At 37.9% G+C, this 24,995-nt stretch overlaps 1 protein-coding gene and 1 pseudogene across 2 annotated transcripts in view; one reads left to right on the top strand and one right to left on the bottom strand.

The window, feature by feature from the left end:
* Nucleotides 1-24,995, top strand: part of MINDY2 (MINDY lysine 48 deubiquitinase 2) — a 63,449-nt gene that overhangs the window by 27,575 nt on the left and 10,879 nt on the right. For both annotated transcript variants that reach the window (XM_045582151.1, XM_036440595.2), the window contains exons 5-6: nt 5,248-5,350; nt 15,547-15,689. In XM_045582151.1, the coding sequence (XP_045438107.1) occupies nt 5,248-5,350; nt 15,547-15,689 (246 nt within the window). The remainder of the gene's footprint in view (nt 1-5,247; nt 5,351-15,546; nt 15,690-24,995) is intronic.
* On the bottom strand, nt 7,615-8,043 carry LOC118720545 (annotated as a pseudogene).

The raw sequence follows: 24,995 nt of genomic DNA, 5'->3' as shown, positions 1-24,995 counted from the left end.
GGAGGCAGCCGATCAATGATTCTCTCTCATCATTGATGTTTCTTTTATCCCTTCTCCCTTCATCTCTTCCTCTCTGGAGAAAATCAATAATATATATATATATATATATATATATATATATATATATATATATATATATGTGTGTGTGTGTGTGTGTGTGTGTGTGTGTGTGTGTGTGTGTGTGTGTGTTTTTAAAAAAAGAAAGAGAGCCGAAACCGGTTTAGCTCAGTGGTGGATCGTCGGTCTGTGGACTGAAAGGTCCGGGGTTCGATTCCGGTCAAGGGCATGTACATTGGTTCCGGGTACATCCCCGGTGGGGGGTGTGCAGGAGGCAGCTGGTCGATGTTTCTCTCTCATCGATGTTACTGGCTCTTTATCTCTCTCCCTTTCTCTCTGTAAAAAAATCAATAAAATATATATATTTTTTATAATAAAAGAAAAAAAGAAAAAGAATGAAAATCTAAAAGAATTGTGCCCTCAAATTGCTTCTTAAGCATTCAAATTTTCATTTTAAGTGAATCAAAGCTGGAAGTCATACTCTTTTGTGTGGTTTATGTAGACTCGTAGCCAAAAGATCCTCTTTCAAAGAATAGGCCTTATTTGACTCTACATTGAAAGACTGACAAGCGAATACATTTATGTGCTTTTAGTTAATATGAAATGTTTAAGATATGTATGTAACATTTTCCGTTATTCACTGCTTTAACTTTTTCAATTTACTGGTCTTCTCAACCAACCAATTCAGTTCCACTTGCATGGTTAAAAGGCTTTTACAAAACATGGTAGAATTTTGCAGGAATCCTATATAATAAAAGCCTAATATTCTAAATGTCCGGTCATCCATTCAACCAATCGAAGTGTAATATTCTAATGATATGCTAAGGCCATTCAACTGCTTGCTATGATGTGCATTGACCACCAGGGAGCAGACAGACTGGTCGACCAGTTAATATGATGTGCACTGACCACCAGGGGCAGACGGTCTGATGGTAGGGTAGCTTGCTGCTGGGGTCCAACTGATTGAGACTGAGTGAGTCAGGCCAAACATGCCCTAGAGCCCTCCTGTGTTTCCTCCCTGGCTGGCCAACCTCCTGTATCCCTCCCTGGGCCCAATTGTGCACCAGTGGTCCCTCAGCCTGTGGCCTGCACCCTTCGCAATTCGGGACCCCTTGGGGAATGTTGAAGAGACTATTTTGACCAGGCCTAGGGGATCTATTGGTGCACAAATTTGTGCATTGGGTTCCTAGTAAAATAAATAAATTATAACCTAGAGCAGAGCAGTTGTTCTCAAATTTTGCTATCTAGCAGTGGAATGGTCAATTGAGAAACAACTTGAGCCTGGAATTTTTTTAAATCTATCTATCTTTCTTTCTTTCTTTCTTTCTATCTATCTATCTATCTATCTATCTATTAATATCTATCTATCTATATCTATGTATATCTATATCTATATCTATATCTATATATATAAACTTATTTTATATATATATATATAAACTTATTTTATATATATATATATATATATATATATATATATATATATATATATATATAAAACTTATTATTTTTTTTTTTTTACAGAGAAGAAGAGAGAGGGATAGAGAGTTAGAAACATCGACCAGTTGCCTCCTGCACACCCCCTACTGGGGATGTGCCTGCAACCAATGTACATGCCCTTTACTGGAATTGAACCTTGGACCTTTCAGTCTGCAGGCTGATGCGCTATCCACTGAGCCAAACTCTTTTGGCTCTTAAATCTTTTTAAAAGATTAATTTTAGAGAGGGGAGGATGGGGTGGAGGAGAGAAAGAAACATAGATGTGAGAGAGATACATCAACTGGTTGTCTCTCACATGAGCCCCAACTGAAGTATGTGCCCTAACTGGAATCAAACCCATGACCTTCCAGTGCACTAATGACACTTCAACCAACTGAGCCACACTAGCCAGGGCCTAAATTTTTTTAATAAGCTTCTCAGTTTGGAAACTACTGTCCAGAATATTTCTTGTGCAGATATATATTAAGACTATGGTATTTAAAGAGTAAGTATTCAAGAAGATCATTTGGATGGTGATAGAAAGCATTGACCCTCTTATTTTTTATATCATTGTATTAATTTGTACTTGTTTTATTATGGACATATATTAATATAGTAGTACATGTAAATAATTTAAAAATATATTTTAGGGATGGGAGGGCAAACAAAATAAGTTGTTGACACAGCATAAATCTATTTTTCTTTAATAACCAAAGCAAAGTATAATAGAGAGTAGAGATGCCCAGTTTTATATTCCTATAACTTAAAATATTGAATTCATTTTTCTAGTCAATCTCCAAAGATAAATATTAAATAAGAATCATTAGGTAAAGGATTCAAGATGGCTGCACCCAGGTGAACACCTAGCCGCAGCCACACACAACAATTTCAATAAAAAACAACTAAAATATAAAACGGATATTGCCCAGAACTACAGAAAGGTTGACTGACTGGAAATTCTACAGCGAGAAGCAAGGAGAAAACCAGAAGGAGGCGCGGAGGAGCTGGAAAAGCCCAAGGTACGGAGACGCAATGCGTGCAGAGAGGACGGAGCCGGATAGGAGGGAGGCCGAGTGCCTGGCGGGCATTCCCTAGCGGAAAGGAGATAAAACTCCGACTGCACCAGACCCCGGGGACTCAGGCTCAGCCATAGGGAGCTGGGCTGTAAGGCGGAACCCGGGGAAGTGGCAAAAGGAGGTCCTGGCAGCGGCAGCGGCGCACACTGCGCGCAGAGAAGGGACAGTCGGCTGTGCCGCAGGATTGCCCTGACGGGAAGGAGACTGGGGCTCCAGACTGCTCTGAACACCACCTCCAACTCCACTTCCAACTGAACTGAACCCCAATATCAGGCTCATTGTGGGAGAGCATAGACTGTTTGGCAGCAGGCGAAAATTGAGGGCACCTTTCTCTCAGAGGCACCGGCAGCAGCGAGCACTGAAGGACCCGCATAGGGGGGGGCTGACGGAAGCCAAAGCTGCAGGCTCCACCCAGAAACCCCATCCCATCTGTAACTGCGAAATGCGACAACGAAATAGATTACAAACGAAAAAAATGGAGGACAAAAAGCGTCTGGATATAGAGTTCAAATCTACACTTATAAGGTTTTTCAAGAATTTCCTAGAAAAGATGGATAAGGCCTATGAGGATATGAAAAGAGATCAACTAGAATTAATAAGGAGTCATCAAGAAATGATAAGGGATCAACAAGAAATAAAGAATACATTGTCTGAAATAAAAAATATTTTACAGAGTCCTAAAAACAGAAGGGAAGATCACAAGAATCAAGTCAAAAATTTGGAACATAAAGATCCAGAAGACACTCCTCCACAGAAACTAGAAGGCAAGAGAATCCAGAAAATTGAAGATAATGTAAGAAACCTCTAGGACAACTTCAAGCGAACCAACATCAGAATTATGGGGGTCCCGGAAGATGAGAGAGAGCAAGATATCGAAAACATACTGAAAGAAATAGTTACAGAAAACTTCCCCCACCTGGTGAAAGAATTAGACTTACAAGTCCAGGAAGCGCACAGAACTCCAGACAAAAAGAATCCAAAAAAGACCACACCAAGACACATCATACTTAAAATTCCAAGAGCAAAAGACAAAGAGAGAATATTAAAAGAAGCAAGAGCAAAGAAGGTAGTTACCTATAAAGGAGCACCTATACGATTGTCAGCTGACTTCTCAACAGAAATCATGCAGGCCAGAAGGGAATGGCAAGAAATATTCAAGGTGATGAATAGTAAGAACCTACAGGCAAGGATAATCTATCCAGCAAAGCTATCACTCAGAATTGAAGGTCAGATAAAGAGCTTCACTAATAAAAAAAAGCTAAAGGAGTTCATCACCACCAAACCAGAATTATATGAACTGCTGAAGGGGGTTCTTTCAGAAGAGAAAGTAAACAAAGATAAAAATTATGAACAACAAATACGTGACTATCAACAAGTGAATCTAAAAACCAAGGAAATTAAAAAAAAAAATCTGATGAACAATAGTAACTGTTGAATATAATAGAATCAGAGGTATGGAAGGGGAGTGAACTGACGATTCTTGGGGAACAGGGGAGAGGGGGGCGTGGGAAGAGACTGAACATAAACTGTGCACCTATGGATGAAGACAATGGGGAGTGGGGAAAGGGCAGAAGGTGGGGTGGGAACCTGGTGGAGGAGAGCAATGGTGGGGGGGGGGGAAAGGAACATTTGTAATAATATGAACAATAAAAACTTATTTAAAAAAATAAAATAAAATAAAATAAAATAAATTAAAAAAAGAATCATTAGGTAAATACTGTCCTGATTAATATATCGATACATTAACTTTTCTTCAGGAAAATAAAGTTAGTTGTGTCTACTCATTTTCCCTATGCTTGGCTAGGAAGTAAATTCTATATAATAAAAGGCTAATATACAAATAGACCGAATGGGAGAACTACTGGTTGCTATGAAGTGCACTGACCACCAGGGGGCAGATGATCAATGAAGGAGCTGCCCTCTGGTGGTCAGTGCACTCACACAGGGGGAGCACTGTTGAGGCAGAATCCAGGCTCACAGCCAGCAAGTGCAGCGGCAGTGGTAGGAGCCTCTCCTGCCTCTGCAGCAGTGCTAAGGATGTCCGACTGCCAGCTGGGGAGTGGGCCTAAGTCATCAGTAGGACATCCCCTAAGGGCTCCCGGACTGCTAGAGGGTGCCAGCCAGGCTGAAGAGACCCCCCCTCCAGTGCACAAATTTCATGCACTGGGCCTCTAGTAATAAATAAAATGGAAAAACTTTCATCTCATGAATTAGCATCTTTATATTTGCCTTGCCTTAAAATGACAATATTTGTATTTTAGAAAAGAAAAAAAAAAAAACCTGAGCTTTTCTTATTTTTTTTCCTTAAATGGTTTATTTTTTTATTTTAATCACTTAAATGCATCTTTACAACCTTAAGAAATAATTTTGCATGTAATCCCATTTAATTATTTTTTGCTTAATTGAAATACAGCTGAGCAATATTTTTCTTTTTTTAAAATTATTTTTATAATATATTTATATTATAGCTGTAAACAAAACTGAAAACAGTTGGGTGTTAATTTTAGTGTTGATTTTTTTCATAAATAATTTGTATCTTTAGTATTGTATTAGAATAAAACCCTAAAGAGTGACCTTGGTTTCTTTGTTATTTTTAATCTTATCATGATTAGTAAGACAGTCATTTGTTTTCTAGATTGATGACATTGTAAAAGCTGTTGGTAACTGCAGCTACAACCAACTAGTGGAGAAGATCATCTCTTGTAAGCAGTCAGACAATAATGAGCTGGTTAGTGAAGGTGGGTGAGTGCTGCTATTACCTAATTTATTCTTGGCAAAATAAACTGTTTGATAATTTAAGATCTTTTAAATGTATTAAAACAGAAATGTTGCTACTTATAAGAATTAAGTAATTTTTCATAAAGGTGCCAGTGGAAGGTTTTTTCTAGAAACCTTTTCACTTGACTTGTACAATGAGGCCTGGATTTTAATAAAGGTCTTTAGAATCTCTTGTTAGTTTTTTGTGTGTTTTTTTAAAATATATTTTATTGATTTTTTTACAGAGTGGGAGGGAGAGAGATAGAGAGCCAGAAACATTGATGAGAGAGAAACATCGATCAGCTGCCTCCTGCACACCCCGACTGGGGTTGTGCCCGCAACCAATGTACCTCAATACATGCCCCTGACTGGAATCGAACCTGGGACCTTTCAGTCCACAGACCAACGCTCTATCCACTGAGCCAAACTGGTTTCAGCTCTTGTTAGTTTTTTTTAAATCCTCACCCGAAGATATTTTTCCATTGATTTCCTAGAGTGAGGGAAAGACAGAGAGAAATATCCATGTGAGAGAAACACATAAATTGGTTGCTTCCTGTCTGGGCCATGGAGGATCCTGCCCTTGACTGGAATCAACTCTGAGACCCTTTGGTCCACAAGCCAATTCTCTTATCCACTGAGCCAAACTGACTAGGGCTCTCTTGTTAGCTTTTATATGGTAAATTACTCAGGGGTAACTGATAATTGCTCTTTTTAAAAATGATGATTATTTGGGAGTACTATGTGAACCTTATAATTCATTCTGAATCCTTCAGTTGACTGAGTATCATGGTACTCAGTGTTCATTTTAGTAGAGCTCTGCCTTGTTTCAGTATAACATAGTATAGTAAAGCTCCATTCTTTTTTATTTTTTATTTTTTATTTTTTACTGATTTCAGAGAAGGGAGAGACAGAGAGAGAGAGAGAGAGAGAGAGAGAGAGGAGTGGGGGAGATAGAAACATCCATGATGAGAATCATTGATCAGCTGCCTCCAGCACGCCACCTACTGGAGATTGAGCCCGAAACCCAGGCATGTGTCCTTTTTTTAATTTTTTTTTTATTTAATATATTTTATTGATTTTACACAGAGAGAAATTGAGAGGGACAGAGAGTTAGAAATGTCGATGAGAGAGAAACATCAACCAGCTGCCTCTTGCACACCCCCCACTGGGGATGTGCCCGCAACCAAGGTACATGCCCTTGACCGGAATCGAACCTGGGACCCTTCAGTCCGCAGGCCGACGCTCTATCCACTGAGCCAAACTGGTCCCGGCTAGGCATGTGCCCTTGATTAGAATTGAACCCAGGACCTATTATTCTGCAGGCTGATGTTCTATCCACTGAAAAAACCAGCTAGGGCTAAAACTCCATTTTTAATCAAAGTATACCTTTGATCATTCAGTTATCCTAATCCTTAACTAATTAAAATTGCTAAATTTGTCACCATAGAAGTAATTTCATATTTTTCAGCTGTGTTTCAGTCATTGAAGAGAAGGAGAAGAATGCTGCCCAGAGTCATAGCGTTTGGATATACCTTCCCACCACCTACTTTACTTTTTTTAAGAAGTATTTTATTTTACTTTTTTTTAATATATATTATTAATTATTTACAGAAAAGAAGGAAGAGGGATAGAGTTAGAAACATCAATGAGAGAGAAACATCAGTCAGCTGCCTCTTGCACACCTCCTACTGGGGATGTGCCCACAACCAAGGTACATGCCCTTGACCAGAATTGAACCTGGGACCCTTCAGTCTATAGGCCTACGCTGTATCCATTGAGCAAAACTGGTTAGGGCTCACTTTTTCATAAATATGTTCAAATTCTGAGGTTGCGATTCTCCTTGCTTTGTAAGGAAACAAAAGGAAGAGAAATCATAAGTAGGGAGTGAGCTTCAGTTTTTTAAATATAGAATTCTTTTACATGTGGTATTCGGTATATATTATTATTATATAGATATACTAGGGGACATTGCAGGAAGATTACTGCAAGCAGCTGCCACAGTCGCTGCCCACCCCGCCCTGCCCCGCCCTGCCTGCACTTTCTGGCAACCACCTTGCTTTCCGCTTTTCCTCCCTCTTCTTTCTATGCTGTCTTCAGTCTTCACTCCTCCCTCCCTTCGTGTATGCAAACTAACCATCATCTTTGTTGGGTTAATTTGCATACTCTGATTGGTTATGGGCATAGTGAAGGTACAGTCAATTAGAATTTTTCTCTTTTATTAGTGTAGATTACTATTATAGTGTTTTATTTTATTTATTTATTTTTTTTTTAAAGATCTCACACATTTATTACTGAACCATCCTACTATTGCAAGAGGGGGGAAAAATCAACAGAGCAAAATCACAAGTCCATTAATTCTCCAATTAAAATGCTCCAACTGTCCAGACAATAGCATCTTTTCAATCATTTAAAAGTGTAGGCAACCTGGATACAGCATAAATATGTGAGTCATCTCTCATAAGTGAGTTCTCATAGGCCCAGTTTGGTTCTTCTCCAATGTCTCCTCTTCGAGTTGTACCTGATTATATTACAATTTTTCATCCGAATTCATTGGGGAATGGGCCGATTCTGCTTTTGTTTCTTGGCCAGGAACCTCTTAATCCTGAAAGACTTGTGGGAAGACATGGTGAGGGAGAGGCAAACGCGCGCACCTCGATGGCAGAGAAAGAGAGCTGTTATTGTGTTTTAAAAAAATGAAAACTAAATTATTATAAGAGTATATGAGAATATATAAAAGAAGACATGTACATGAATCCCATACTATAATGATTAATCAGAATCCAACTAATTTTATTATGCCATTATCCATAAGTTTAGCAAGAGGCAAGTAGCAAGAAAACACAGTATTTTAATTGAGGCTTATCTTAGTATTCTACTTGCATTAAACACATACGTAAATACACAAGGATATTGATCATTGTTTTGCATGACAGCTCTTTCATTACAACCTAAGGCAGCAAAGTTTAAATTTTAGGGGAAAGAGAAGGAACAAAATATTTGTTTAAAATATTTTCTTACACTGGCTGGTTTGGCTCAGTGGATAGAGCGTCAGCCTGTGGCCTGAGGGGTCCTGGGTTTGATTCTGGCCAGGGGCCACATACCCGGGTTGCAGGATTGATTCTCCCCAGTGGGAGACATACAGGAGGCAGCCAGTCAATGATTCTCTCTTATCATTGATGTTTCTGCCACTCTCCCTTTCTGAAATCAATAAAAAAAATATTAAAAACAAACAAACATTTTCTCTAGCTCTAGCTGGTTTGGCTCAGTGGGTAGAGCATTGGCCTGTGGACTGAAAGGTCCTGGGTTCAATTCCAGTCAAGGGCACATATCTCGGTTTCAGGCTTCTCCTTGGCCCAGACCCCTGCAGGAGGCAACCAATCAATGTGTCTCTCACGTCTATATTTCTCACTGTCTTTCCCTCTCTCTTCCACTCTCTCTAAAAATCAATGGAAAAATATCTTCAGGTAAGGATTAAGAGGAAAAAAAAGAAACAGAAGACAGATCGATAAATGACAATAAAACATAAAAAAAAACACAAATATTTTCTCACTAGAACTTACCCAAGCTCTATACACAAACAAATGCACAATAGCAACAAAAACCCCAGTGCCTTTTTCACTTCTTTTACTCAACCTGATGTTACAACTATAATAATTATTATTATTATTTCTCTGACATTGATTTCCCAGGATAATGAAAAACAATAGCTAATTTATATTGTGTTGATAACTTGAGAAGAACATCCTGTTAAAAACAAGGAAGTAATTATCTTCTTTAATGGTATAGAATTTTCGGGTAATATATACCAGAATTTTGGGTAATCTATATCATCACTTATTCATCATTTATTATATATATTTTATAGTGATGAAATTCTACATATTAGATTCCCATATCAAGGAAAGTTTTATATAGAATTCACTATAATTAAAAAACTTAACTAGTTTTTATTTATAAGAAACTACAAGTGTATAATCTACTAGAAATAATTGTTTAACTCCAATGGTTACTTGTATAAGGCACTAGAAATCTATAATAAAAGATGTCTAATTACACCGGACATCCTTCTGCACAACCTTCCGGATGAAGCTGGGGCTGCGAGGGAAGCCGGGGTCCCGGGTGCCAGAGGGAAGCCAGTGCCAGCAGCGGGGGAAGGAAGACCTACTCTTGCATGAGTTTTGTGCATCAGCCTCTAATATGTAATAAAAGGCCACAATAGACATTTTTACTTATAAGTAGCAATTAGCTTCCCTCCATTATTTTCTTTATCATATTTTCTTGGGTGTAATTTTCTACTGAAGTGGTAGTTTGCTCTCTTTTCTATTTGGCCTGCAACTATAACTTTTCTTTTGAACCAATAAAATATCCAAAAGGTGATTATATTTTAGATATAATGCCTGAACCCACACAAAAAAATTATTTTCCGACATTAGTGTTTGAAAATATCTCTTAGTTTCAGAAATTCAATACTAAATTAGTTTATCTAATTATTTTTCTTTATTACTAAAGAGCTACTAGAGAAGATGAAAGTAATGAGTGCCTTAAAGGATGTGAAGTTAAAGAGAGGGACAGTAAAATTAGGCAAAAAGGAACAAAAATAGGTAGTAAGGTAAAAAGAAACTTGGCTTATTTAAAAACAGTATGATCACATAAATCTTATAATTCATTATTTATTATATCAACCTAACACTTTTATAAACAGCATTTATTGTACAGAGTACTGAGAAAAGAAATACAGCCGTTCGTGTTCATTAATAACATTTGTTTTGTACTGCAATTATGAGAAGGTGGAATGTGTCTGGCACAAAAATAAATCCTATACTTACAAATTAGAAAAAGAGCAGTTTAAAAAAAAATTTTTTTTTACTTTTTTTGGTAGAAATATAAAATCTGTGGTTTAAGAGGAAGAAAGCAAACAAAATTAAAAGTCCAGTCAATTGTAGAGGTGGCTTTAACACCTATGTTTTGTTTCTTTCTTTTTTATTTTATTGTTTAAAGTATTACAAATAGTACAGCCAAAATCGGTTTGGCTCAGTGGATAGAGCGTCAGCCTGCGGACTGAAAGGTCCAAGGTTCGATTCCGGTCAGGGGCATGTGCCTTGGTTGGGGGCACATCCCCAGTGGGAGTGCAGAGGCAGCTGATCGATGTTTCTCTCTCATCGATGTTTCTGGCTCTCTATCCCTCTCCATTCCTCTCTGTAAGAAATCAATAAAATATGTTAAAAAACAAAACTAATAGTAGTACATATATCTCCTTTTTTCCCCCAATGACCTTCCTCCAGCCTCCCCTACTCCCTGGTCAGAGTTTTGTTTCTTAAACCAACTTGTCAACAGTAGTAGGAGTTTAAAATCTAAATCTAAATAGATGGTCAGCACAGTTCAGCCACTACAGTAAGACAGGCTACAATCCACACAGACCCAGGCTACCCTCAACACCACCATTTAAGTGTACAAAAACTGATGTGTTTTTAAAACTAGTGGGTGGGAGGGAAAAACAGCCATTACGTTGTCTTCCCTAGATAGAGTAGATGCTTTCAAAGGCTTCATAAATTTCTGCTCTGACTTTAGCACCTGGTAATACAACTTTTCCTGAAACAAAAATAAGGAGAACAATTCTGGATTTAATCATCCTGTAGATTAAACCAGGAAATAATTCTGACTCATAACTACTGAACTGTTGGTGGGTCAGCATTAGGCCTTCTAACCTTATGGGGAACTTCACATTGCAACTCCATACCATGTTCTGTATCTTGAAGTCCAAAAATTTGGCTGGGAAACCCAACTCTGTACAACTCTGGCATACTTTCTTCCTGCTAGTCTGGACTGGTCTTCATTCCTGGTGCCGGTGCACATCATATTCCCAGAATTAAAGATCAGGGCTGTGGTCCGGGGCTCCCTCATTCTCATGATCACAGTAGCAAACCACTTTGAATTATATGCAGTATTTCAGGCACGAAGTGCAATGGTTTTTAGGTCAAGTTTACAACCAAGATTTACTGTGGAAACTATTTTGCAGCTGTGGCATGATCTCTGAGCTCTCAAAGGGCTGTGTGGTGGGGGTTATGAGTGAAGGGTACAGGTTCGTGATGCCTGGCCTGGCTGCAGTCATAGAGTCTGTGAGTGGAAGAGCTGAATGTCTGTCCTGAGTTGACCAAAAAAAAAATGAGGCTGCTCTGGAGTCACTGGGGACAGCAGCACCCACCCTGGAAGGCCTACTCACATGGCTGGTGGCCCAGGCCCGCACCATGGCAACCCTTCCTAACCCCTCTCAGGAAAATAATTTCTCATTTAAATTTATTTTCAGTGATATTACCTTATTATCATTATATTAATTTTCGCCCTACTTTATTATCATTAATAAATTGTAATTTAATGTAAATATTGCAAATAAAATATTTGAAGCAATGCAGATAAATAAACTGCTATATAATGCTTAGAATTGTTTCCCAGATTTTGTTTAATTGGTTATGAAAAGTTGAAACTAGCCGCAACCGGTTTGGCTCAGTGGATAGAGCGTTGGCCTGCGGACTGAAAGATCCTGGGTTCGATTCTGGTCAAGGGCATGTACCTTGGTTGCTGGCACATTTCCAGTGGGGGGTGTGCAAGAGGCAGCTGGTCTATGTTTCTCTTTCATCCATGTTTCTAACTCTCTATCCCTCTCAATTCCTCTCTGTAAAAAATCAATAAGATATTGTATATTTTTTTTAAAAAGTTGAAACTATTGTAGATTAGGTTTTCGAATATTCCACTAAAATCACACTGTTTAAGAGTTGGTAGAAGAATTAGGAAACATTGCTCTTTTTTTAAAAAAATATATTTTATTGATTTTTAACAGAGAGAAAGGGAATAGTGTGATATATTGATAATGTTTTACAACCACTTAGCAGCTTGGTTTGGTGTGGCTTGACAATAAGGGTGAGGGATGGGAGAGTAAGTGGAATAAACCTACACTCTGTAGCTGCCTTGGCCCTTCCAAGTTTATTTTCAATTTCTTATTGAGGTGTCAGTTTTTGAACACCTTATATTTGTACCTCTCTGCTCACTTATACAACTTTTTAAAGCAGCGGTCACCAACTGTTGGTCTATGGACCACTGGTGGTCCACGAGATCCAAAAGGTTGGCGACTGCTGTTCTAGAGCACTCTCTGCCTCCCCTCCCCCCATAGTTTCTGAGAGTTTTCTTCTTCAGTAAGGGAACAAAAGGAAGAAGAGAAAGATCAGAAGAAGAGAAATACAGGCTTTTAAAATATGTATACAGTTGATTCTCATTATTCACAGTAGTTATGTTCTGTAAAAGCGGATTTCATCTCATGGCACGTATAAACTAATTGCTAAAATTCTGTGGCACGCCAAAAATACTTTTTTTGCCAATCTGATATAATTTTCATTCATTCATACAGGACAGCTATTGTGTTGGCTGTTAACATTTTTTTTTATTTGACAATCTAAGGAAAAAGAGATTAATGCCCCTGATTAAATAATCAGGTATTGCTTGTTTTTTTTGTTTTTGTTTTTGTTAATCCTCACCTGAGGATGTTTATTCTATTGCCCTTTTTTTTTTCTTTTCTTTTTTCAGAGAGAAAGGGAGGAGGAGAGAGAGAGAGAAAGAGGAACATCGATGTGAGAAAGACACCTGCCTCCAGCATGCACCCTGATTGGGGGTACATGCCCTTGACTGGCAATCAAGCCCGCAACTCTTGCACAGGCTGACAGTAACTGCTGAGTGTCAGAGCAGGAATTGCATGTTTTACCTGGCCAGAGCAGGTATTGAATGTTTTAAAAATTCTTGAGCACACCAGTTGAAAATCGCTGTTCTATAAAATTGCTATGAACACTGAGTTAGTGAATACTAAACCATTGCTCCTACGGGAAACACAAGATTAGGTTCCTGTGAGCCTTTAGTCACAAGCTTTTCATCAACTGATAAATTCATAACCTTGTTTTATGTGCATTTCTGTTTAGAGACATTCAATATATGGTTGATTCAGTGACATTAAATGCATGGCAAACAGCACTATAACTCACCTGGACAAAGCTACAAAAATTTATATATTCTCCGTAGGCCCATCACAGACTTTGTGCACTGAGGAACAGCAGCAAGCACTCCATTGTTACACTTGGGGGCCATTTTAACAGTAAAAATCATTCCACCAAAAGCACAAAAATGTGAAGAATGTGGCACTCCATAGACTTGAAAAGGACACTTGTTCACAGTATGAGAGCTGAAACATGGCCTAGTGTTGCCTTGTTTGATTTCAGTTGGGAATGTGCATGTTCGGTGACTCATTTTTTTTGCAGCTTTGCACATATCCAGGAATGACCCTGAAAGTGAACAGCAAGTATTGATTTTGGAGTTAATAAATCTTAGCTAGTAGGCAAATTTGGCCATTAGCAAGGATCAACTCTACATGTCTTTTAAATTAAACCACAGAAAACTTTTGTATATTTTATTATGTTTTGAAAACAAAAGAGATCACTTCTATTTCTGAACTTGATATGGATGGATGGATAGATAGATAGATAGATATAAAGTGGCATATGTTAGCGGAGATTAGAATAAAATGGCATCAGTTACCCACTGTTTTCTCTTCAATTTTAGGTTTAAGGCAAGAATTGAGCAGTTTGTGAATTTCAAATTATCTGGGACTTTTATTAAAATCTTAAGCAACTCAATTTGTTAAGACTACTTTTAATTTCTAAAAACCTATCTTTGGGGAAGGAGCTGTTGACAGATATTTTACTCCTTTTTTAAAAATATTTTTTTATTGCCTAACTGGTTTGGCTCAGTGGATAGAGCATCGACCTGTGGACTGAATGGTCCCGGGTTCGATTCCAGTCAAGGGCATGTACCTTGGTTGCGGGCACATCCACAGTAGGTGTGCAGGAGGCAGCTGATCAATGTTTCTCTCTCATCGATGTTTCTAGCTCTCCTGCCTCTTCCTTCCTCTCTGTTAAAAATAGATTTTAAAAAATTTTAATTTTTTAATTGATTTCGGAGAGAGGGATAGAAACATCCTATATAATAAAAGGGTAATATGCAAATAGATCGAGTGGCAGAACACCTGAATAACCTATTATATCAAAGTATAGTATGCTAATGATATGCTAAAGCTGCTCAACCACTAACTATGCCATGCACTGACCACCATGGGGAGGTCCCTCAGCCTGGCCTGCACACTCTTGCAATCCGGGACTCCTTGGGGAATGTTGGAGAGCCTGTTTCAGCCCAGTCCCACAGACCACTCCCCTTGGGAAGGCACCAGACGCAGGGTTCATGGCTAGTGAGCGCTGCTATTGCAGCATGAGCCCTGGCAGGCACAGTGGGGGCCAGGCTGAGCAGAAGCATCAGGTAGGAGCTGCAGGCAGCATTGGATGCGGGTTTTGGCCCGATCCCTGCAGGCCACCCAGAGGTATCCCACCTATGCACGAATTCATACACCAGCCTCTAGTCAATCATAAGAGATAGTCATTGATTGGCTGCCTTCTGCACTCTTCACATGGGAATCGAGCCTGCAACCTGGGCATGTGCCCTGACGGGAATTGAACCGTGACCGCCTGTTTCATAGGTCAATGCTCAACCACTGAGCCACACTGGCCAGGCTCCTATGCACTTTTTAAATTGCTAATTCTTTTTGTTTTTAATATATTTTTACAGAGAGTAAGGGAGAGGGATAGAGAGCTAGAAACATCAATGAGAGAGAAACATCTATCAGCTGCCTCCTGCACACCCCCCAAAGGGGATATACCCACAACCAAGGTACATGCCCCTGACCGGAATTGAACCCGGGACCCTTGAGTCTGCAGGCCGACGCTCTATCCAAACCGGTTTTGGCTAAATTGCTAATTCTTGCCTTACTTGTTTTAGTAGGTTTTAGTTTTACTGTATCTATATATTTTGTTGCAAGCTGCCTGAAATTCTTTTTAGGAAGTAGGTAAAATATATATAAATACATTGATTAATAAAAATAATTTTATGTAACTTTTCTTTAGGTTGGGGATATCTAAAGACACATCTTTTAAAATAAAAAGGTAGAATCTCCAATTTGGGACCATTATGTTATTGTAGGAAAAGTTTTATTCTGACTGGCCTTTTTTTATACTTGTAACACAATGTAAATAGAAAAACTTTTTAATTTCGAAATTATTCTTCTATCTAATATTTTGCATTGGTTCCATAGGCTTTGTAGCTGAGCAGTTTCTAAATAACACAGCCACTCAACTGACATACCATGGATTATGTGAACTAACTTCAACGGTCCAGGAAGGAGAACTTTGTGTGTTTTTTCGGAATAATCATTTTAGCACCATGACCAAATACAAGGTATGATATAGAAATAACTTTGTTATTTGAAATTAAAGGAACTTGATTTAGAAATGTCTCATCTGCTTCAAAATAAAAAAATTAGCATAATATTCCTTAATCATCAAATTATGAATGTAATTATTAAATACCTTTTTTTAGGATAGGATGGATTAGCTACTTAATTGTTACGTCAGAGGCATCTGAGACATTGCTTCAAGTGGAAATGTTGGGAAAAATGGTTCAAAACTGGAATAATTTGTGTACAAATAGTAATTTTGGCATAGAAGGAGATTTACAAGAAAAATATGAATGAGGCTAAAAGAGGGGGCCTTAGACAGATTTGAGGAGTGCCAACATTTCATGATTAGCTGGAGGAGTATGAACTAGCAAAGGAGACTAAGAAAGAAAAGAATAAAAGGGAAATCTAAAGAATATAACATCATGTAAGCCAGTGTTTCCCAAAGTGTGGTATGCGTACCCCCAGGGATATGGGAAGAGTTTGGTGGGGGTATGCTTTGCACCAGAGTTTAGTGGGGCTATGCACTGCACTGTGCTTAGCTGCGCCTAATTCTTTGTTCTCATGAGTACGAGGGGTTCTCAGCGTTACGAAAATTATAGAAGGGGTACACATATGTCAAAAGTCTGGGAAACACTGATAAGCCAACAGGGAGATAGTGTATCAAGAAAAATTGAGATCTCAGTTATTAAATGCTGGTGGGCGAATACTGGAGAAGAGTCCATTAGTGATATGGATTTCATTGGTATCTTAGAGAATGTTGGCAGCAGGAAAAACTCTATTTGAATTGGTTAATAAGTGCTTGGGATGTCAGGAACAAGAAACAGATAAAGCACCTCTTACAACAGTTCAGGAAGGGGCAGAGCTGAATTGGAATCCAAAAAGTGTTTTTTATTTTTTAATATGAGAAACTTAATCATGTCTAAATATGAAGGACTCGGTAGAGAAGAGGATTCAGGAGAGAGGTATTTGATGTTAGGAGGCTCCTAAGAGAGTGCAAAAGGTTAGAAATGTTCACAGGTGAAGGAGATTGGCCCTTGTTTTAAAAAACACCTCTTCAAAATCATTAAAATATGTAAAAATAAATTAATTAATTAATTTAAAAAAAAACAAAAAAAAAACACCTCTTCAGCCGCAACCAGTTTGGCTCAATGGATAGAGCGTCGGTCTGCGGACTGAAGGGTCCCAGGTTCGATTTTGGTCAAGGGCATGTACATTGGATGTGGGCACATCCCTGGTAGGGGGTGTGCAGGAGGCAGCTGGTCAATGTTTCTCTCTCATCGATGTTTCTAGCTCTCTGTCCCTCTTCCTTTCCACTCTGTAAAAAAATCAATAAAATATTTATATATATTTTTTAAAAGACCCTAGCTGGTTTGGCTCAGTAGCTAGAATGTCAGCCTGCACACTGGAGAGTCCTGGGTTCAATTCCAGTCAAGGGCACATGCTCAATCCCCAGTGTGGGGTGTGCAGGAAGCAACAGATCAATGATAATCTCTCATCTTTGATGTTTCTATCTATATCTCGCTCTCCCTTTCTCTCTGAAGTCAATTAAAAAAACTTCTTCATTGTAAAGGAGGGAAAAAATAGACTATGAGTATAGCTACAGGGAGATTTACAAATTTGATGGCAGGAAGCAGAGGAAGTTACTTTGAATGCTTTTGTTTGTTATGTGGAAGGCAAGATCATTTACTGAGACTGAGTAGGACTGGGTTTGGTTTCATAGAAGGAAAGTTTGAAGTAGTCTTTATAGCTTTTAGGAGAAAGCTGTAACTAGAGAAATTAAGAAGAATCACCAAACATTATTGGGATTCCAGAATATGGTAATTATTACTTGTGTAATTTTTTTTTTTTGCAGGAGTATCTGCCAGAATACATTCATGGAGAAGGTGGCTAGTTTGTTATTCTAGATTTGAGACTTTGTAAGTGGGTGCAACAAAGAGTAGAAAAGCAAAGAAATTCAAGGACATGATGCTATTATGAACACGCTGATATTGGCCAAATTTATAAATATTGTCTAGAGCAAATAAAATACTATTCTTCACTAAGGTGATCTTTTTATATAGAAGGGATAAGTGGGAACAACTATCCTGGTGGCCAGTTGCTTACTGGGAAATGCCATTATTACTATATTGACACCAAACTGAAATAGTAACTCTGTTTTTTGAAGGATTTTTTTACTTTTTATTATGAAAAATTGCAAATTTATAGAAAAGTAACAAGACTAATTTAATGTGTTCCTATTATATTCATCTTTTTTTTTTTTAACAATTTGACATACTGTTTTTATCTTTTTGCTTATATTTCAATATACATCTCTAAACAAGAACATTTTCCATTCAAATAAATCATAGTTAATTTTGTTGCATTTAACAAAATTAACTATAATTTAGAATATAATCTAATACCCAGTCCATATTCAGATTTCCCATTTGTCCCCATGTAGTTTTATTGTTCAAACCAGGCTCTAGCCGAAGCCAGTTTGGCTCAGTGGTGGAGCGTCGGTCTGCGGACTGAGGGGTCCCGGGTTCGATTCCTGTCGAGGGCATGTGCATTGGTTGCGGGCACATCCCCGGTGGGGGGTGTGCGGGAGGCAGCTGGTCGATGTTTCTCTCTCATCGACGTTTCTGGCTCTCTATCTCTCTCCCTTCCTCCTCTCTGTGAAACATCAATAAAATATTTTTTTAAAAAAACAGGCTCTAATCAAGAACCATGCATTACATTTGGTCAATTAACCCCATTTTAATATTATGTAAATCTTGTGTTTTCCAGGGATCTATTTATGCCCCATTATAATCTTCTCCATCTTATTTCCTACATTCCTATTGGACCTGGAGTGGGGCAGGAACCTGGTAGAAGGGAGTTTGGGGGGGCCAAAGGGGGAAATCTATAATACTCTAAAAAATATAGTTTTTAAAAAAAAGGAACTGCCGAAACCGGTTTGGCTCAGTGGATAGAGTGTCGGCCTGCAGACTGAATGGTCCCAGGTTCAATTCTGGTCAGGGGCATGTGCCATGGTTGCGGGCACATCCCCAAAGGGGGGGGGGGGTCGGTGCTGGGGGGCAGCTGGTCGATGTTTCTCTCTCTTCTATGTTTCTGGCTCTCTGTCCCTCTCCCTTCCTCTCTGTGGAAAATCAATAAAATATATATTTTTTTTAAAAAGGAACTATAATTTCAATTCTAATGGTCTTTAAATAAGATACTGCTTTACTTCTGGCAGAGTACCCAGTGAGCACATTGATGAGAAGAGTCAGAGACACTTTCCCTCATATTGATCTAGGGACTAATTAACTGGATTTACAATAAAATCTATACTTCTTTGGCTGTTGCTGTAGAACTAGAAGCCCTAAAAGAATACTTAATAAAATTTAGGAAGGGGTTTCTTCAAAATGGTATCAAGCCCTAGCTGGTTTGGCTCAGTGGATAGAGTGTTGGCCTGCAGTTTGATTCCAGTCAAGGGCACATGCCTGGATTGCAGGCTCAATCCCCAGTACGGAGCATGCAGGAGGCAGCCTATCAGTGATTCTCTCTCATTGATGTTTCTCTCCCTATCTCTTCCTCTCTGAAATCAATAAAAATATATTTTAAAAAATAAAAACAAAATGGTATTCATTTGCTGACTAAGGAAATACAATGGAAAATTGTTCCCCTATTCTGTTAAACCTGTTAAAAATGAAAACCATTATTCTCCACTACTGATTCCTGTCTTGAGTTTTTGTAGTTGTTTATAAACTTGAGGACCAGGGAATTTGTGATCTAATAATGATACAAGTAAGAAAAAAGTAGAAAGTGATGTTTCAAATTAGATAAGGTTACATTTAATACTGAATTAGATTTTTAATAATGCCTTTTAACATTGCACTTTTGAAGATTTTAGGATTATTTTGTGCATTCATATTTAATGATCACTTCCCATCTTTTTTTCCCTGTGAACTCTTGGAACACCTGTGGTATAAACATAGTTCATTCCATAGAATTCAGTTATTCTTTCAACAATAAAATAAATTTAATATCTGGATAGAATATTTTTTAATCCTCATCTGAGGGCATGCTTAGAGAGAGGAAGGGAGAGAAATATATTGATGTGAGAGAGAAACATCATTTGGCTTTGCATGGGCCCTGACCAAAGATCAAACCCACAAGCCAGGCATGTGCCCTGGGAGTCGCACCAGCCATCTTTTGGCACATGAGAGGATGCCCAACCAGCTGAGAGCTACTCCAGCCTAGCTGAGTAGAATTGTTTCTTCTATTGATAAATGGTTTCTGTAACTAGGGGCCTATAATAATAAATTTACAGTCATAAATATCTACAAACTTACTATTTTACTAGAGGCCCGGTGCACAAAAATCTGCACTGTGGGAGGGGCGGTCCTTTAGCCTGGCTTGTAGCCCTCTTGCCGTCTGGGAGCCTTTGGGGGGATATCCCACTGACATAAGTCCACTCCCTGAGGAGTGGGCCTAAGCGCAGTCTGGCCACCCCTGCAGGAGGCAACTGGTGGGCTAATTGGGGGCCTACAAGTGGCATGCCCTGTCCCCGATCACCCCTCTGCCACCGGTCGCCGCCATCCCCTTCCTCTGCCCACTGACACCCTCCTTGGCTGGCCTGCCACTGCCCACCTGCTGGCTCCACCCCCCACCGACTGGTTTTTCTATTGTTTGGTCAATTTGCATATTAGACTTTTATTATATAGAATTACCGGTAGTGGAGTTTATTTGTATTAGAATTTGAAAAAAGCATCTTTATGCTTTCTGGTACCCATATCGTATCATATTCCCTGACTGGGAATTGAACCAGCAACCTCTTGGTGCATGGGACAACACTCAACCAATTGAGCCACACCAGTGGGGCTCCATAGACTTGTAAAAAAAAATTTTTTTTAATTGATTTTTTACAGAGAGAAAGGAAGAGGGAGAGAGAGTTAGAAACATCTATGAGAGAGAAACATCAATCAGCTGCCTCCCGCACACCCCCTCCTGGGATGTGCCCGCAACCAAGGTACATGCCCTTGACCAGAATTGAACCTGGGATCCTTGAGTCCGCAGACCGACACTCTATCCACTGAGCCAAACCGGTTAGGGCTCCATAGACTTTTTATTAGGCCTTTTGCCATTACAGAGTCACAATGGATGTGTTGATCAAATTGATCTTCCCCTTCCCACCCTCCCCCATATAATATCTACCAATCAACCTCACATTTTCTGTCTAACACAGTATGATCTGTGGTTTTGATTGCACAGATTCTCATGACATTTTCTCTGACCACAGATACTAATTGACTTTCCTGTTGAAAAGTCCTCTGATCATTCCTCGTTTTGTGGTTTACTATTCCTAAACTCTGGGCAAATACCTCTGCTGTTTCCTGTATTATAGCAAAGTAATCAAGTCCAGCTCTTGTTAGTTATTAGTTGTAATAGCACTCTCCTTAATCCTTGATTAAACTGTTCACCCCTCATCTGTCCACTGGCAGCAAATATACATATCTCCAATTTCTACTACCACTTATGTTACCTTGCTCCATGTATTGTACTTCCACCTAATCTTATACAATTGAATTGGACAGATCATCAGGGCAAAACCACACTGAGTGTGTTATACTATGAAGATTTGTGCTTTTCATCAGCATACCTAGATTAGTGTCTGAGAGCAGCAGGAGGAGACCCTACTGAGAAAACAGATGGTCTCGGGGCCGTTCCTCTGGTTCTAGAAGGAGAGGCGACTTTTTATACAGGCAGGAAGCTTGACAGTATAAAAGTGAGTTTTAAATAAATTACTTCTTTCCTAGAAACTTCTGTTTTGCTTCTCATATGATCATGACTAATTATTCTATCTCCAAGATCTAGTTCTCCTGTTTTATTTTTTGATCCTCCTCCACTTCTCCAGTACTTTCTGCTTGCTCTCAAGTAAGATTCCTTCGCCCTTGTCCAGATCACCTAGTTTCTAGGTCTTTGGTATATATAATGACATGTCTCCCTCTTGATCATTTTTTTTATAAAGTATCAACTTTATATCCATGTCATAATTGTTTCCTCTACCTGTTGGTTTCAAATTACTGACATCTCCCTGAAGTATATTCAGAACCAGGGTGTTTGAAGTTGGCTTTTGTTTGTTCACTTTTTTACTTTCCATTTAGAAGTGAAAGGTAGTTTAGGAGAAGATACAATTCTAGAGAAGTACTGAAGCCATGTTAAAGAAATTGGCCCATTCTCTCTCTTCTTCGACTAAGAGTATAGTGGGAATTTTGTTTTCCACAGAAGACTACATTTAAATACTTATTTAATTTCGTTATTTTTAAAAGGTAGTTGATGCACCAAAAAGTGTTACTTTTGCCCAGGCAGCGTGGCTCAGTGGTTGAGCATCAACCTATGAATTAGGAGGCCATGGTTCTATTTCCCGTCAGGGCACATGCCCAGGTTTCGGGCTCGATCCCCAGTGTGGGACTTGCAAGAGGCAGCCAATCAATGATTCTCTCTTATCATTGATGTTTCTATCTCTTCCTCTCCATTCCTCTCAGAAATCAATACAAATATATACTTTTTAAAAAGTTGTCACTTTCAGTGCTCGCTTCGGCAGCACATATACTAAAAAGTTGTCACTTTCAATTTTTTTTTTTTAATGGGGATAGTGGATAGAGAAATGTGGAAAAAGAATAGGAAAGTGGTAAATTCCACAGTACATGCGGAGAGATTTATCTTTTTCTCTCAAATAGGAGACAGGAGAAGGAGATAGATACAGAAACTAAGATAAATTTAGGTGATATTTATGAATATAATACCTTTTATTTATTAAACACCAAGTGCCTTGCATTGTGCTAACCACTTTATATGCATTATCTTATTTAATTTGCACAACTCTCCTATGAGATGTGAATATTATTACTCCCATATTACTTTACACATGAAAGAACAGGTTTACAGGCCCTAAGTTAACTTGCCCAAGATCATTCAGCTTGTAAGCAGCCCCAACCTGACTTCAAGGCCACATTCTCAACAGCTTTGCCTCTCTGGGTAGATGTATTTGTGGATGAGATTTATGTTTGTAGGAATAATATTCATCTTGCAGTTTATAAAATATCTTAGAGATTTTCAGATTGTAATGTCTCTATATCACTTTATGAGAAAAGAAAACTAAAGTTCAAAGGTATTAGTAATTTCAGTTTAAACTAGTTATCTAAAAATATTCAGGCAGTGCTTTTCTCCATATCTTAAAGGCTGGAATTACTTACTTTTTTATTACATTTGCCAAGTTTTATTTTATCAATTTATAAATTTCTATGACATTCTCACCCTGTTATTCATACTCTGTATACAACTAATTTATGATATTACCGTTTTCTTTTGTTATCCAATTGCCTATTTTATAAAATGATAAAATTTATTTGTCTTTTCTTTATCATTTTTATATAATTTATATATTTTATATGTTAATAAATAATTTAAGAATTTAATACATAATTTTTTTATTTTTTATGAAATTAGTATTTTAGAGACTGATGAGTGAGATTAGAAGGAATATTCAAAGCTTAGAAAAGAAAGCTTTGACTAGATAATGCAGCAAAAGTGATTGGGTATAAATGCAAAAAGTATTCTTGATTATAATTTAACTGTAAACTCTCGGGAAAAATGGGCCTAAACTGTTCAGTACTATACTAATACATACTTTGCTATTCTACACTGCAATTATATAAAGGTACTGTTGAGTAATAATCAGCATTGTTGACAGTGGACCAGTTACAGACCTTTTCGATAAATGTCAAGTTCTAAAAGAGGAAGAAATTGAGGCTGATGGTCCTTGAGAAGACAGGTCAGTTATACCAGGAATGGGATACCCTTTTAGATAAAAGTGTATAAATGTTCATATGTGCTGTATGATAACAGCTTTAAGGGAAATCCTCCTAGAAATTACCCACCCTAAAGTGTCATTTGGAAAAAAATTATAAAATTATAGTTCTTCTCCTAGCACACAGCCAATCATTATATGATCTACATAAACTAAATTATAAAGCCTAAATATTGTGTAATATAATGGGGTGTTGAAATGTATTGTGATAAGTGTAAACAGAAAGGTCAGATCTATTCCGTAGAAAATTGGAAAGAACTTCTATTTTTTTCTCTTAAATTATCCTAGGACAAGGTAGAACCTTAAAAATAGGATAGATAATGATGACCATGGCTCTGGTTCTCAAGGAGCTTGAAATGTATTCAAAGAGATGAGTAACTAAGCAGTCAACTACAATTCATGGTATAAAGTGCTATGATCATGGTAAGAGCATGTTTCTATAAAATCATGTAAAAGGAGCACCTAATACCTGACTAAGGTAGGATCATTACTTTCTATGATATGAATCCTCAAGCCCTTAGCATAGTGCTGAGCATATTATGAGCATTTAAATGTTTGGTGAATTGAAACATATCTGATTTTTTTTTAAAGTATAAATCTGGACTTAATTTTTGCTTAAAACAATGTCTTTAAACTTTATATCAAAATGTTTTTCTTTATAAATACTTTCCATGTTGTTATAGTAATTTCAATTACTATAAATTAATCACTGTCTACAGCTAACTCTAGAATGTAACTGTAAGCACACAGGAAAAAAGTTTGTACTTTAGGAAGAGCTATGCCCACAGTGCAGGACACATAATAAATGTTTAAAAATAATTACTTAGTTTTTAAAGCTTTAGAATTAATTTAGTAATTTCTCTACCCACACCACCAACCTCTTTAAAGGAATTTCTTATTCTTACTTACTAAGATCAATTCTGATGATAAGAGAGAACATGCAAAGTATGGTTTGTGCAGTACTAAACACGTATTAACCAGTGGCAACTTTCAACAGGTAAATTAAAGTCATATCTTTGCAAATCTGAAGAAAAATGGCTCACAATCCTTATGTGTATACTAGTGACACACATGATTGGAATCAGAGCTAATACACATGAAAAATTAAAGATCAATGCTAAATTCTTTGGTAGTGACTATAAATATGACTTCATTGATTGACTCAATAAAGTTTAATGAGTACAGTACACTAAGGGCCAGAGATATTGAGATTAAAACATATAGTTTGGGGAATAAGGCAGGAAAACACAATTATGGCATAGTGTGATTCAGTGCTACAATAGAAATAGGTACAAAGTACTTTACTACAGAGAAAGGAAAATTTGATATGAATTGGATTAGTCATATTGGCTTATGAGTATAGGCAAAGTGATATCATTTTATTGTGACTGTGTCTTACTTAGTACCTGTTGTATTTTTAGGAACTTGTATAGTATTTTTCTATTTTGTGAAATGAGATTATAACCTCCCAAGG

This window comes from Pipistrellus kuhlii, unplaced genomic scaffold (assembly GCF_014108245.1).
Source record: "Pipistrellus kuhlii isolate mPipKuh1 unplaced genomic scaffold, mPipKuh1.p scaffold_m20_p_1, whole genome shotgun sequence".
NCBI lineage: Eukaryota > Metazoa > Chordata > Mammalia > Chiroptera > Vespertilionidae > Pipistrellus > Pipistrellus kuhlii.
This window is presented reverse-complemented; position numbering and strand designations above follow the sequence as displayed.